Below are 16549 nucleotides of genomic sequence, written 5' to 3' on the forward strand. Positions count from 1 at the left end.
CATCTCTCCCAAGACTGGCGGGTCAGCTCTTCAAATTCTGTGAACTGCCGAGTATCCTTCCAATGAGTGAGCCTGACTTGCTCTTTGCTTTCCCCTTCTTGTAACTGAAAAAGCATTAGCAGCTCTGGAAGGGAAGGAAACGTCCGTCATAGGACAGGAAAGGTGACCACAAGAGCAGCTGGTAGACCGGGCTTAGGGAAGAGAGCAGAGTGGGGAGTTCACTATTAGCTCTAAGTGCTTGGGTATGGAGCCCCTCTTAGCTTCAGTTGAGGACGCGTCCTTCTCTCCCACCTGCCTCAAACTCTTGCTACCCAACGTGTGATCCCTGAACCAGGAACGGATCACCAATGTGGAAGTTCAGCTCTACCCCGCCCAGACCTACTATGTTCGAATTTGCGCCATAACATGAGCCCCAAGGGATGGGGTGCATATTAAAGTTTGGGAAGCGCTGATTTAAGCAATAACTCCGTTTAGCTCTAGCTTGATTATGCTTTGAGTATCCTCTTAATATTTTAATATCGTAATATCATATCCTCTTAATATCTGTTCTGTTTAAGGGTTAAAATACATGACTTGGCGGGGCGCCTGGGTGGCTCAGCGGGTTAAGCCGCTGCCTTCGGCTCAGGTCATGATCTCAGGGTCCTGGGATCGAGCCCTGCATCGGGCTCTCTGCTCGGCGGAGAGCCTGCTTCCTCCTTTCTCTCTGCCTGCCTCTCTGCCTGCTTGTGATCTCTCTCTGTCAAATAAATAAATAAATAATCTTAAAAAAAAAAATATGACTTGGCAAGTTGTTTCTTTTCTCCTGCTGACTCTGGAGAAGTATACCAGCATTAGACCTCAGTTTTACTGGATCCCAGTCCTGCTTCCAAGGTTACAAGATCAAGGGTCTCAAGTTTTCCAAAGGCCAACAGAGTTGGCTACGTATTTGGCCTCTTCTCCTCAACTCCAGGAGCCGCTGAATTTCAGAAGCAGCCCCTCCTGCAGCACATTCTTTATGGAACTCGCCGCTAGTGGACTCGCCTGTTCTCCCATCCCCAATCCCTTCCAGTTCAACAACATTGCTTTATGAGACTCTGAGTTGACCTGGCAAACAGAGAGCAAAGAAACAAGATCCAGAGAAAACAAGAAAAAAAGGAAAACAAGAACTTCTGAGTCCTAGGGAATGAGGGACACGGGTGCCTGGCTTGGGAAGTAGAGGCTAAGCCGCTGAGTCATGAGAAATGTTCATTCACTTGGGCAACTCGAGAGCACAAACCAACACTGGACCCTACAAAAATACTGCAGTCCTAACGAAGAGAAGAAAAAAAAAAAAAAAAAAACACTGATTCCAAACTGCAAGAAGAAGATCGAGATGACAGGGATGTGTCAGCACTTTGTTTTACGCCCTTGTCTGTCTGAACCTCTCCCCAGGAATTCCTTCTAAAGGAAGGAGCTCTGCCTTCTTGGCCTACAAGTCTGAGGTCGCTTTAGTGCAGAAGCTGAGAGAGAGAAAGAGAGAGAGAGGTAAGATTAAAGAGAAAAAGACCAAAAACACCAAAATGGGGACATATGAATGGGAAGAAAATTTATTTGACAGAGAGAGATCACAAGTAGGCAGAGAGGCAGGTGGAGAGAGGGGGAGGCAGGCTCCCCACTGATCAGAGAGCCCGATGCAGGGCTCGATCCCAGGACCCTAGGATCATGACCTGAGCCAAAGGCAGAGGCTTTAACCTACTGAGCCACCCAGGCGCCCCTTTTTTAAAAGATTTATTTATTTGAGAGAGAGTGCATGCACCAGTGGGAGGGGCAGGAGAGGGAGAGAGAATCTTAAGCAGATTCCATGTTGAGTGCGGAGCCCGACGTGAGGCTCAATCCCAGTACCCCAAGGTCATGACCTGAGCCAAACCCAAAGCTGGATGCTTAACCAACTGCACTAGCAAGGAGCCCCCAAGCAAAACTAGTTTTAAGATTTGCTTGGACCCTGTCAGCTGGATTAATGTAAATTGCACATATTTAACACCCCCAGACCACTTCCATTTCTGCTTAAGCCTTTCTGGAACAGGGACCAATGGTTGACCCTTCCCCATGAACATGAGGGTTGTGAGTGACACTGTTAAGAATTAACTGATGTGCTACTCCTTGCTGTGATACGGGGCGGGGGAGGGAGAATCTCCCCCTGTATACTGTTACCTGATTAGGGTAACTACTCCAGGGAAAACTGTCCTTGTAGTGCTAAAATGCCAAAACCTGCAGTAGACACAGATCTCAGAATGTCTGATTCCAAAACTAGCTTACCTTTCTCCCACATCAACCCCCTTTCCTCTTCATATATTACAGACCCCTCCTAACTGGGGAGGGAGAGGAAGAGGCTGGGTGGGAAGGAGGGAAATGCTGGCGAGATGTCTAAGGGGATCACTTCCCAGTGGGTTCTAAGGACAGAATTAAGGGACAGGACGGGTGCCAGGGTGGCTCAGTCAGTTAAGCATCTGCCTTCAGCTCAGGTCTTGATCCCAGGGTCCTGGGATGGAGACCCGCACCGGGCTGCCTGCTCAGCGGAGAGCCTGCTTCTCCCTCTCCCTCTGCCTGCCGCTCTGCCTACTTGTTCTCTCTCTGTCAAATAAATAAAATCTTAAAAAAAAAAACCAAACAGAGAGAGAAAGAAAAAAGAAATAAGGGACAGGACAATAGAATCTCCAGGACAGTCTGGAGGTCTGAGAACAGAAGAGATTCTCTGCTTCCCATCACGAAACCTGGAGCCCCAGAGGAGTTCCTTGTGCCAAAAGACGGAACAGGAACCCTGTAGGGGGTGGTGAGAAGAAAGGGAGGGAAAAAAGAATTTGAAAGCAGTCAGTTCTCCCTGCGCCCCAAGAAGGAGCAGGTGAAGAACTGACTTGGTTGATGTCTGGACTGACCAAGAGGAAATGTGAGGAGACTAAATTTAGCTGGAATTAGCTAGATGAATTATTCTACCATACAGTAGAAAGTGAGCTGGAAATGAAGTGTGGAAATCATTTAATTACAGAAAGACATCTACACATGCTTCCTACACACTGAGTTTGGGGCTTGAAAATTCAAACTCTCTACAAATGTGAAGACTGAGTAGGGCTCTCAGATCCTGCGTGCATCACCGGGGGAGCTGGATACCGGTTACTGTAGAGTGAAGACAGACAGACTAGAAGCTGGTTAGAAAAACAGTGCGACTCTTTCCGTAATGCAGCCCATACTCAAGATGCAGTTTTATTCATTACACAAGTTTTTTAAAAAATGGCTTTCTAGACGTTTTCTTTTAACTCACTGAAAGCATCAGAAATGAAAAGCGGATACCCATAGTCTTTTTAAACTTCACTGAACTCACCATGAAAAACATTTTCAGGGGCACTGGGTGGCTCAGTTGGGTCAGCATCTGCCTTCAGCTCAGGTCATGATCTCAGAGTCCTGGGATCAAGTCCTGCATCAGGCTCTCTGTTTAGCTGGGAGCCTGCTTTTCCCTCTCCTTCTGTCTGCTGCTCCCCCTTCTTGCGCATGCTCTCTTTCTCTCTCTCTCTCTCTGACAAATAAATAAATAAGATCTCAAAAAAAAAAAAAAGAAAAATGTTTTCATATCCAGACTATCATTAATCTTTTAAACATCTTAAAACCTGTGTATTCTGATTCCTGTGCCCAGACTTCAGAACCCCAGCTTTGTGGAGCCCCTACTCTGGGAGCTTACTCTCTTAGGAGACAACCTAGCTCAGGACAAGTTTTCCCCTCCAGAAAAGATGAGATCTGCCAGCCAATCTCAGTCTTCCCTGCATAGGTACAAAATATTAGATGGTTCACATTTCATCTCTACATCTTTAAAAAGATTTTATTATTTATTTATTTATTTGAGAGAGAGAGAGAGAATGAGCAGGGGTGAGGGGGAGAGGGAGAGAATCTCAAGTAGACTCCACACTGAGCATGGAGCCCAATGCAGGGCTCGACCTCACAACCAGGAGATCATGACCTGAGCTGAAACCAAGAGTGAGGTGCTCAAATGACTGAGTCACCCAGGTGCCTCTCATTCCTGCATTTGTTTTGATTAAAAACCTATTTTCATTTTATTAATGTGATTTGTTTACAAAAGGTATGATAATCTATTGCAATATTGTTTCATGAGAAAAGTAGTTTCCAAAGTTGCTTGTGACGTTTTTTACATTAGATTTTGAGAAGAATCTGGACATGTCTTAATTCCTAACACCAAAAAGGAAACATTTCAAAATACACCCAATGGGGACATGATCCCAGGACCCTGGGATCATGACCTGAGGCAAAGGCAGATGCTTAACCAACTGAGCCACCCAGGCATCCCTGGAATTTAAATTTTTCTTAAATGGAGAAATATTTGACATATAACATTGTATTCATTTTAGGTATACAACATAATATTACAAATCTGTATCTATCTATCCATGAAAAATGTTTACCCTAATAAGTTAACATCCATCACCTCACAATTTCTTATGACTAGAACTTTTAAGATCTACTCCATTAGTGATTGTTTGTTAAAGGGGGGGGGACAGGAGGAGAGGGAGAGAGAATCTTAAGCGGGCTCCAGACGCAGCATGGAGCCTGACACAGGGCTCGATCTCACAACCCTGGGATCATGACCTGAGGCAAAATTGAGTCAGACCCATAGCTGACTGAGCCACCCAGGCACCCCTCCCTTAGCACTTTCAACAACATAGTACAGTATTACCAACTACAGTCACCATGCAGTACATGACATGCCCAGGAGGTATTTATAACTGGAAATTCGTATCTTTTGACCAACTTCACCCATTTCACCCACTCCTTCATTCCCTGCCATCCTCTGACAACCACCAATTTGTTCTATGTATGAGTTTGTTTTGTTTTGTTTTTTAAGATTCTGGATATAAGGGAGATCATACAGTATTTGACTTACTTCACTTAGCATAATGATCTCAAGGTACATCCATGTTGTTGCAAATGGCAGCATTTCCTTTTTTATGATTGAATAATATCCCATTCTCTGTATTTATATTGATATTTATAACTATATGTATTATTACATTTTCTTTATCCGTTCATCCATCAATGGCCTTAAGATGTTTTCATATCTTGGCTATTGTAAATAATGTTACAGTGAACATGGGGGTACAGATAGCTTTTTGAGGTAGTGATTTCATTTTCTTTGCATAAATACCCAGAAGTTGAACTGCTGGATCAGATGGTAGTTCTTTTTTTTTTTTTTTTTTTTTTTTTTGAGGAAACTCCACAATGTTTTCTATAGTGATGGCACCAATATGCATTCCCACCAACAATGCGCAAGGGTTCTCTTTTCTCCACAAACTCGCCAACACTTGTAATTGTCTTTTTGATCACAGGCATTCTGACTGGTGTGAGGTGGTATCTCACTGCAGTTTGATCTGCATTTCCCTGAAGATGAGTGATGTGGAGCATTTTTTCATTTGTCTGTTGGCCATGTGGATGTCTTTTTCAGAGAAATGTCTATTCAGACTTGCTTATTTTTTAATCTGACTTTTCAGGGACTATTGAGTTGTAGGAGTTCCTTATTGAGATTTAAAGTCTTCGATGCCTGGGGCGCCTGGGTGGCTCAGTGGGTTAAAGCCTCTGCCTTTGGCTCAGGTCATGATCCCAGGGTCCTGGGATAGAGCCCCGCATCAGGCTCTGCTTGGCGGGAAGCCTGCTTCCTTCTCTCTCTCTCTCTGCCTGCCTCTCTGCCTACTTGTGATCTCTGTCTGTCAAATAAATAAATAAAATCTAAAAAAAAAAAAAAAAAAAGTCTTTGATGCCTGAGTGGGTCAGGGGGTTAAGCATCTGCCTTCAGCTCAGGTCATGATCCTGGGGTCTTGGGATCGAGCCCCGCATCGGGCTCCCGGCTCAGTGGGGCATCTTCTCCTTCCTCTCCCTTTACCCCTGCCCCCATTCATTTTGTTTCTCTCTGTCAAATAAGTAAAATCTTTCAAAATAAAATAAATAAATTTAAAGTCTTGATTCATATGTCCAGCAGCACAGCATAAAGTTACCATCCACAGAGATTAGTATGCTAAAGCTACTGTCACAATGATTTTTGCATACAATTTTTATTTTGTCCCATGCTATGAGAGGGACTATGTAGATTCTTTCCTTTCTGAGAGAGCGAGTGAGCAGGAGGGTGAGGGGGAGAATCTGAAGCAGAGGCCACACTGAGTGCAGAGCCCAACGAAGAACTTGATCCGAAGACCCAAGATCCAGACATCATGAAGATCCAGGGATCGGACCTGAGCTAAAGCCAAGCATCCCACACTTAACCAACTGAACCACCCAGGTGCTACAGCACTGTGCAGTAGAGAATACCATTAACCATTTAAAATTTGGAAGTATAATGTAAAAAACATTCAGAGAAAACATGCCCACTTTCCTTTTCGATACAGTTTACTTCATCTTCCATTATATTACAGATTCATTAGGTATAATTGCTTCCCCCTTTATTTTCTTTGTTTTTTCTCTAGGGCTTCATTTCAGGCACTTCTCACCATTTATTTCTGTGTCTGTGGTTTCTACTTTTTCCATCAAGTTCTATTGGTCTTTGAGTATTTAACCCTCTTTGCCTTTTATCCTATGGCTGCTGTTTGTTGTTTGTTTTTTCAGAGGAAATCAGGGCAGTTTTACTCACAGGGGTCACCTACAAGACCCCCCCCCCCCCCCCCCCCCCGCTTGGGTGAGCGGGCGGGCGGGGCCCCCAGACCTCCGCTCCTCCTGCAGTTTCTTGCACAAGCCCTTGCTCATCTCCTCAAACGCTCCGTAGTTGACTGTGCACAGGGTCAGCCCCTCATGCCCCGCTGACAGGCCACAAAAGCGCAAGTCCCTGGCTGAGGGTGCTTGTGCGTGCGGGGCGGCTCCGGGGTCTGAAACCCTGTGGCCCAGGGGTCCTCTCCCTCTAGAAGGGGCCGGGAGCTGTCGGCCGCCGCCATGAACCCTCCCTGAAGATCTCCTGTGCACACGCGCAGTTCCTCTCAGAGCGGAAAGAAACGCCGGAAGTGACCCGCCGCCATCTTGGGCCGCGCTGCTCACGTGTGGCTCCTTGAAACCTTTGCTCAATCAAATTCTTTTCCGTCCTGGATACGCTGATTTCCCCCTCCCCCAGGCCATTCCAGGAAGATAATCCCCTAGTTTGTTCCCAAGATCGGGATTTCCTTTTCATGAATTCAGTTTCTCTTCTTTCGTTTATTTCCCTCACACTCTACAGCCCTCTTCAGCTTTTTTTTTTTTTTAAGATTTTTTATTTATTTATTTGACAGAGAGAAATCACAAGTAAGCAGAGAGGCAGGCAGAGAGAGAGGAGGAAGCAGGCTCCCTGCTGAGCAGTAAGCCCGATGTGGGGCTCGAACCCAGGACCTGGGATCATGACCTGAGCCGAAGGCAGCGGCTTAACCCACTGAGCCACCCAGGCGCCCCTCTCTTCAGCTTTTTTACTTTCATGAAGTTTTACCTCTTCTTTTATCTACTGAATCCTCACACACTTTCATTTTGGACTCACCCCAACAATGGGTTTCTAGAAGCACTGCTGGTTGAACATTTCTCTTTCCGCATAGCAGCCAGTGGAGGTTCTGGAAGTAAATTATATTCCAAGTCATAGTGGGGCACAGCTGGACTTACTACTGCAATGTAAACATTTATTAAGCACCAACCCCGTATTACGAACTAGCCAGGGGCACTTGGCTGGATCAGTCAGCGGAGCATGTGGCTCTGGACCTTGGGATTTTAAGTTCAAGCCCCCACATGGGGTAGAGCGATTAAACATAAAATCTGAAAAACAAAACAAAACAAAACAACAACAACAACAACAACAACAAAATCCCAAAAGGCAGAACTACCCAAAAATAAGATTTCAATTTGGTCAACAGGGAAGCAATGTGTATCAGGCAAAGTTGGCTAGTTTGGGACTGTAAAAATGCCCCTTAGATCTCCTGCTGGAACTGGCAGAGCCCCCAGCTCTTGATCTCACGCACTTCCGTCCTAGGACAGGAACACGGGCTCCAGCACCCTGGTCAGCCTGGCCAACGCCGTCTCTGAGCTACACTGCAGCCAGGACCTTCCTACCAACTCTGCCCCCTCTGCCTGCCTCTCCCAGAACTCAGGTCTCCCAGCCTTCTCCAGACCTCTCCCCTTTCTTCCCTCATAGATAATTCCTTCTATAAACCTCTTGCAATGACCACCCTGTCTTGCCATCTACTTTGCAGAGGACCTAAAGTGACACAGGATGGTAAGACATAAACACAGGATTACTCTGAGACAGAGAGCCCCTTCCTTGCACCAAATTCATCCTTCCACCAAATTCGTCCTTCCAAGTGAGTGACTCTCCTTTTCTCACAAGTCACTCAAGGTCAGAGAACTTCAATTTATAACCAGCTGCCACACCCTACTTCCACCTAAGATCCACTCCCCACACCACTCCCTAATTGGCATAGCTCAGGTACCGCCTGAACTGCAGCCCGACACCTTCCCAACTACCAAACAAGTGTGTGTGCACACATGTGTGGGTGTGAGTGTGCACAACCCTCCCTCCAACACATACACTTTCCTCTTTCCTGTTGTTATTATTCATTTCCAGGAGTCAACGAGCTTATCCTGAAGACCTTTCTCCTTTTAGTAAGGCTTTGTTACTAAATGAATGACAATTAAAACAGCCTTGCCTAAGAAGAGCATTTCTGTTACTTTCTCAAACTTTTTCTGGTAAACAGTATTTCATCTGAGCTGTGTGGTAACACAGAACTAATATCATCAGCCCACTTCACAGAGGAAGAAACTGAGACACAGATGAATCTCTGCGGGTGTCAGTTGCCAAATCTGTCCAATGAAGACTTGAATCCTATGACCTCTGAGGCCTCTTCTACTATGAAAATGGTATTTTTTAAATAAATTGTCTGAAATTGCAGAGCTAGTGGTTAGTGGCCGATTAGGGATATTATGAGAGAATGCCTTTTGGTGCCAGGCAAATTCTCCCACACCATGTTCTCTTTGCGGACAATGGGACCCGCTAACATTGATTAACTGTCCCCACCCGCCCTGCCCATGCTAGTGATGCACAGGCCACTGAGGAATACCTGCTCACCATCCATCCTCCTCCTATAATCTCAGTCTCAAAGTATTTAGGTTTCAGTTCCACACACACTTACCAGGAGCTGACACCACCCCTGCTCTCAGAAGATGCTCCTGTTGATTTAACCTGATCAATATTTTCTTTTTTTTTTTTTAAGATTTTTATTTATTTATTTGACGGACCGAGATCACAAGGAAGCAGAGAGGCAGGCAGAGAGAGAGGAAGGGAAGCAGGCTCCCTGCCGAGCAGAGAGCCTGATGTGGGGCTCAATCCCAGGACCCTGAGATCATGACCTGAGCCGAAGGCAGAGGTTTTAACCCACTGAGCCACCCAGGTGCCCCAACCTGATCAATATTTTCTGTTCTCCAGGTGACAGTCACTGGTTGGTCTAGGGCTGGGCCCAGGCCCAAAAGGTCCAACAACCAGGGTGAACTGGAGGGTTCTGGGCTGGATGCAGGAACAGATGTGTACTCTCTCTTAGCGGATATAAATCAGGAAGCACTATCTTCATTGCTTCTGGCAGCCTCTCTATGGCCCCAAGGGGAAGCCACAGGATTCTTGTTTGGGCCAGCAGTTTCCAGCAGCTAAAATCTGAGATGTCTATATCCCTAATCACTGAACAGTCAACACAGGCAAAGACTGATGAGGTCATTGAGACCCAGAGAGATAGTAGACTTTGCCAGGCTCGCACTGCCTGTTTGGGGAGGTGAGGATTAGATCTCAACTCTACACCAATAGACCCAGGGTTCTCCTGGACTCAGCAAGTACAGAATGCACCCCAGTGCAAAGATATTTGAGAAAAATCAGTTTTATTTACTGAACAGACCAAAGAAGTACATATGAAGGGAGGAAGGGGAAACTAGAAGGGGCTTCCTTCTTCTACTCTGCTTTCCTGCCTAAGACAGAAAGACGACAGGGCTCCAGCTGAGCATGCTGGTAACACTGAACCAGAAATCCTTTCCTTCCCCCACCCCAAACTTCTGTCAAGCAAAAAGCGTCTGAGACTGCCCCAAAGGAAGAAGGCATTACCTGCCAAGTATCTGCCTACCTGAGGTCAGGGTGAGGGCAAGGCAGTGAGGAAAGCTGTGAACAGCTAGAAAAGCGATGCGCACAAGGCCTTGTTTCTCACTCTCTTTGTCAAAGAATAGCCAGAAGTAAAGCACACAAGGTAAAGAAACACAAAACATTTACAAACAGAATAGCTTTGTTTTCAACTCTCACTTACAGGTGTTGTCTACACAATTTTGGCAGAATCAGACACAGACAGTCTGTCTGGTTAGTCCATTTGATCACAGAAAACATACCATCCACTTACTCATCAAGGACTTAAGTACCTACCTTATGTCCTAGAGACGTGCTCACATCCTAATGGTGAAGGGCAGGTGAAGGGCAACAGGCTGTGACTAGTAAATAAACAAGATGATTTCAAACTGCTCCAGCTCTGAAGGAAACACAGAGTGATACGGTCAATTAGGAGGGGCCACACTTTAGTCAGAAACGCCTCCCTAGAGTAACACAGGAGCTAAGCCACGTGAGTCTGAAGGAAAGCAAATCTAGACAAGTCAGGAAACAACAGCAAGTGCAAAGGCCCTGTGGCAAAAAGTACTTGGCAGAAAGGCGGTCATCGTGCCTGGAGTGCAGTGAGGTTAAGCTGGAGAGGATCCTATAGGGGAGGGCCTTGGGGGACATGGCGGGGGCTTTGTACGGTGCCAGCGCAGCTGGAAATACCAGTCCGCTACTCTTCTGCGGATGTGAATGAGCCATGATGGATTCTCCCAGTGGACCTCCGGTGTCTGACCGGGCTTGGAGTGTGAGATCGTCCACTTCAATGGCCTTGGGAAAGGGACTTGGTTTCCTCATTTAAATAATCGAGGGTCTGGAGCCAGAAGACCTGTGTGGGGATTAGCTCCAAATCTCAGCGTTATCCGTTTACCCTTAGAGACAGAGGCGACCACTTACAAAACCAGCACAGATTTTGGAAGAAACACAAAATTTAAACTGTGAGCAGAACATTGCACGAGCAATCCCGAGGGTCGGGAAAACCCACGCTGTCCCTGCGCTCTCCCTCCCGGGTCTGGGCGGACCTGGTAGCCCCGGCTCGTCCTCCGTCCCGAAGCGCAGAGCGACACGGCGGCGGTACCGACACTCACCGCGCCGCGCCCGCCCCCCACCGTCCGCCCCCAGCCCCGCAGAGCCGCGGGTCGCGTCCCCGGGCAGAGAGCGCGGGCGGGGGCGGGGCCGCGAGGGAGCGGGCGGAATTGAGCAGCGGGTCGGGGCGGGGCGCGCGCGGAAGCCCCGACAGATGGACCCCGGGAGGAAAGCTGCTGAAAGCGCTGCCGGCCTCTGACTCGCGGAGGAGGGAGCCGCGCAGGGACGCCGAGAGGTGACAGGGGGCAGGAGGCGAGCGAGCGGGCAGCGCAGGGCGCGGAGCCCCGGGGTAGGCGGAGCAGCGGAGCGGGCGCGCCTCGGGGCTCGGCTCCCGCAGCGACGGAGGGGAGGCACGGAATGCTGGGAGGGGAGGAAAGGCGAGGGACACGAGCAGGACTTGGAGGACGACGGGGCGCAGTCGCGGAGGACCCCATACGGCCGTCGCGCAGAGCCGCCAGCCCAGGCTGGCTCCTCAGGACGGGCCGCGGGAAGGGGGTGGGGCGCCGGGCGGGAGGCCAATGGGAGCGCGAGCCAGGACGGGGCGGGGCGCCGGCCGGCTGGAGGCCAATGTTGGGGAAGGGGGACGAGTAGGGCCGGGGGCGGGGCGCCGGGCGGTTTGAGGCCAATGGGGGGAGGTAGAGAAGAGGGGGGGTGGGGCGCCAGGCTGCTCAAGGCCAATTGGAATGAGGGAGAAGCGGGGCGGGGCGCCGGGCGACGCGAGGCCAATGGGAACATGAGCTGGGGCGAGGGCGGTGCGCCAGGTGCGATAGGGCCAATGAGAGGCTGAGCCGGGGCCGCGGGCGGCCGTCCGGACGGGCGCCTGGGGAGACGGACCCGGAAGGCGGTGGGGGAGGGGAGCCCGGCTGACAACCTGTCAAATCCACTTTGGGACGAACTAGGTCACGCGCCTCGGCGAGTCAGGGCGCCCCCGCCCTGCGAGGCCCGGCGGGTGGCCCGCGGGCCCGGCCCGGCTGCTTCCTCTTCCTGCTGGCGATGGGGGTGGGGCGGTCGCCGGGACACCTGCCTCCCCGGCCCTGCGGCGGTCGCTCGCTCTCCCACTGCTCGCAGGGGATCCTCCGCCCGGGCTCTGCTTTAGACAGCCGGGCCCACCGCGGCTCCGCAGTTGGAAACAGGGTCCGCCCGAACGGCCCTCCAAAGTCGAGGATGCCCCACGCCGATGCTCGCTCGCTGGGGACGGTGGTGCGGTCCCCGCGGGCCCGCGTTTGCGGAAGCCGGCGCCCGGCGCACTACTTGGCGCGGAAGGAGCCGCGGGCGGAGGGATCCCGCGCGCCGGAGGGGTGGGCATCGTGAGGCGCGTCGAGTGGCGGAGGGAGGAGGCGGCTCGAGCCCGACTCCGCGGCGAGGCGCGCGGAGCAGACCCGCGCCGCCCCCGCCGCCCCACGGTAGCGGGGTCACCTGCCCCCGCCGGGGAGAGAGCCGGCGGCCGGCGGGCCGTGGGCGGCGCTTTGTGTGTCTGGTGCGGCGGGTGGAAGGGGAAGGCTCCCCGGTCAGTCCGGCCCTCGTCGGCTTTCGGGCGCTGCTCCGGCTTGAGCTCCGACGCGGAGTTCTCGAGTGGCTCCAGGCGAACGAAATGAAATAAAAGCCTCAGTTAGAAGTCAGCACTGTACAGGTCCCGGGGGCTGTAAATGCGCTCCAGCGTCGCCCTGTGGGGTTCTGGCCCCTGCGCTTCTGCTTGGACCACACGTCCGTTCCTCTTCAATATGGATCCCTAATAGAGCTGTATCCGCTGCTTCAGGTCTTCAAAATGGATGTTGATGCAGCCTCTAATTAGCAATGCTCACGTTAACCGAGCGAGTCTGTTCCTCCTTATTGCTCAATGCAAATTTGCTTAGAACTTTTGCATGGAATGGGTAGTAAATATAATGCTTTGTTTAATTTTTACTACTTGGCCATTCAAATTATGTTAATTTCCCCCAGAGCTACGTGATGCATTGTTTTAAGTAACAATGACCAACTCCTCCTCTACTCCCAGATTGTAGGAAACCTAAGGGTAAAATGTAGATTAAAAACGTTAAAATTTGAACGCAGAATTTAAATCATTGACATAGTAATTATTTGAAATGCTTCTTTGAAATACTACAGTGAACTGGAACAAATAAAAACACTTCGTTTTCATTCAAATATTTCTTTAAGCAAATACAGTATTTCTTAAATATATGCACGCATTCTGCTTAAACGTTTGCATGTGTCTATATGAGAAGCATTGTGCTCAGACATTTTTATTACTTTACTCAATGCGTATTTCATCAGTGAAATAATTTTATTTCACTTTAAAGTCTAGCTTTTAATTAAATGCATTTTAGCTTTGAGAAGAAAACAATATACTATATCATCTGTGTATAGAGTATACAGATACCATTTTTTTACATTTAGGAGAAACATGGTCATGAAGAAAAAAACTGGATAAAGTAAAATGTTCTTTAAATTCAAAATAAACAAGAGCTTACTCGTTAATTAGCCGTAGGATTGTAATACTGAACTACCATATTACTCTGTAACACAGTATTACCAATAAAAGTGGGGATAGATGTCCAACCTTTTTATGTAAATTAAAATCGAACAAAGCAACAAAAGACCTTTTATATGTTTTGTTGTAACGAATTCTTTACAGCCAGCTAATTTTCCAAATTGAGTAGTTCTCTATTTTGACCAGTTGGCAATCCAGCACTGTGAGCAGCTCTTAGCCCTTAGTGGGGAGGTTAAAAAAAAAAGTAGTATCTTTTCTTACTGCTAAAGTTTTGTTATCAATTTCCACTGAAAGATTTTTTTTGTTATTCTTCTAATGCTAATTAATACTCACTAAAAAGACAATAAAACCACAAGTGCTTTTCTTTAACAAATCACGAGATTTTAAGTAACAAAGTCAACACTCAGAACGTAGGATTGAATTGCACATCTTCACACAAAAATTGCATGCTGGAATTTAGCCATTATATATATTACATTAATAAGTAAAAATGGAGATTTTAAAATTTAAACAAAGTGCAATACGAAAAGTATCATCTTGCTACTTTGGAGTCTATTTTTATTCTTTTAACAAAGGGTTTAAAACCGTTTCTTAAAATGAGTGTTTTGAGATGATGTTTCACATCTTTTTTTTAACTTCTGATTTCATAAAAAAGCTAGCTCCTTCCATTTCTCTCTTCAAATATGAAAATTAGAAACATTCTGCATTAATTATTTCTTTTGTTGTATCCCTTGCTAGCAAATTCTTTTGGAATAGATTTGGGAAATTAATTAGCTTTATAAATGGAGTTACTGTTTTGCCTAAACACTTCATGTATAATTCCTTACGGGAGGATTCTTCTAATTCTCTACCAGGATGTCTTGGCACAATTTAATTTCTCAGATGGTATTGCACTTCCTGGACTAGAAGAAAAGAGCAGGCAACCTCTCTACTTCTTGTGGGGAGGAGGATGGGTGGCTTTACCAGAGGATAAAGACATCCTCATGGCAGCTCAGCCGGGGCTGCATAATTGGAAATTCAGTTTGGACCAAAAGGGGTAAAAGAGTCTATGAATGGGAAATAAATACGCCTTGAGTTATAAGTTGCAAACCAGTGGTCTGCAGATGTGTTTGTTTGCCTCTCACAATGTTTAGAGATTTTTTTAAATTAGTTTCCAAGATTTCAAATTGGGACAGTTTGGATAAAAATACAGAACGGTAGCTTCTCTTGAAAAGGAGCAGACATGGCTCATTTCTTGCCTGGTTATGTGCTGCTGTAGCCAACCAGCTGCTGCCCCCTTTAGACACGACACACACTCTGTACACCAGTCTCAATGCAATCATTTATTTTCAGCCAGCTGGCCACCAAAGGAATCTGTGTTTGGGCATACCTGCTCCAGGTTCTATAAAATTGTGAAAGACTTCATCACAGAGAGAAGGTAGGCTTAGGAAAAAGAGATGATCCTGTTTCTAAGTAAATACAATGAGCTCAGAAATGGAAAGTTATTGTAATTATAGATGGCAACTGGATGTATCCATTATTTCTTTTATCAGTCCCTTGGCATAAGAAAAGGTGAGGTTGTATCAAAGAGGAAAAAAAATGTTTTAAAAAAGGAAAAAAAGTTTTTGTGCTATACTTTCCACTTGGAAAGGCACTGCCTTGATTCAAATGAGTATCACTGGAAATCCCGGCTAATGGAACCCAGGAATAGTAGTCAACTGTGCAACGTTGTGCAAGAAGGGATTCCATGAAGGGCTACAGGATAATAGCGATGACCATGATGATGACAATGTCTTGACATTACTGAGCAGCAACTGTGTGTTGGACATTGTTCCAAGTGCTATCTGAACTACGTCTCGTTGTTATATCTTACTTACTAACTCACTTCTACCCCACTTTCCTTTTCTTCTGGTAGCTACCCTGAACTTTCTAAAATTCAGGCATGAGGTGAGTGCTGTAATTCGCTGTATCTTAAGATGGCACTGACCTTTGGCCTTACTGGTTCTGAGTGGATTTTTCTCTGTGGACTTTCCCTGAATGTACCCCAAGCTTGTCCTCTCTCAGGCCTCTTCCTGTCACAGTCTGTTTGTCTTTTCCTGCTGGCATCACACTTCTCACCTCAGCAAGAAATACTCTTGGGCAGAGAATAGAGAGAATCAGCCAAGACAGGCAACAAATGAGGCAGGAAGAAAAAGATGAAAGAGAGAGGAGTAAGATGGATAGCACTAAGGACAGGGAAATGGAGATGGACACAAAGACAGCCACCTCTTGTCCTCCCATCCTCTCCTCCCCATCAGCAGCATCATCAAACTCAACAACAAAGCCCAGTGAGAACAGCTGCACACTAGAAGTTTCCAAGTTTGTGTCCAGATGGATTATGTGTTTAATGATTGTTGGGACTGTGAAGTAGACCAGCTCTGCGGTTACATGCAGGTGGAGTCCAGATAGATCTACAAGGGAAGTTTCAATAAAACATGTACCTTCGTATGATAGAATATTTATGAGCTTTTTATTTTTTTAAGATTTTATTTATTTACCAGAGAGAGAGAGCAAGAGAGGGAACCCAAGCAGGTGGCGTGGGAAAGGGAGAAGCAGGCTTCCTGCCGAGCAGGGAGCCCGATGTGGGGCTTGATCTCAGGACTCTGAGATCATGACCTGAGTCGAAGGCAGATAGATGCTTAACTGACTGAGCCACCCAGGCATCCTTAAGAGGTGTGTGTGTGTGTGTGTGTGTGTGTGTGTGTGTATGTGTGTGTTTTAAGATTTATTTATTTATTAGCACGAGTGTGCACGAGTGCGTTTGCATACACATATGTGTGGGAGCAAGGCAGAGGGAGAGGGAGAGAATCTCTAGCAGACTCCCCACTGAG

At 47.4% G+C, this 16549-nt stretch overlaps 1 protein-coding gene across 1 annotated transcript; it reads right to left on the reverse strand.

The window, feature by feature from the left end:
* Nucleotides 1-9407: 9407 nt before the first annotated feature.
* LOC125081363 (translation initiation factor IF-2-like) lies at nt 9408-11698 on the reverse strand. The gene is made up of 2 exons (XM_047695953.1): nt 11024-11698; nt 9408-10505 (listed from the first exon to the last, which is right to left on the reverse strand). Exons 1-2 carry the CDS (start codon nt 11644-11646, stop codon nt 10490-10492), a joined length of 639 nt encoding a protein of 212 aa, XP_047551909.1. The 5' UTR covers nt 11647-11698; the 3' UTR covers nt 9408-10489.
* Between the last annotated feature and the right edge of the window lie 4851 nt (nt 11699-16549).

This window comes from Lutra lutra, chromosome 11 (assembly GCF_902655055.1).
Source record: "Lutra lutra chromosome 11, mLutLut1.2, whole genome shotgun sequence".
NCBI lineage: Eukaryota > Metazoa > Chordata > Mammalia > Carnivora > Mustelidae > Lutra > Lutra lutra.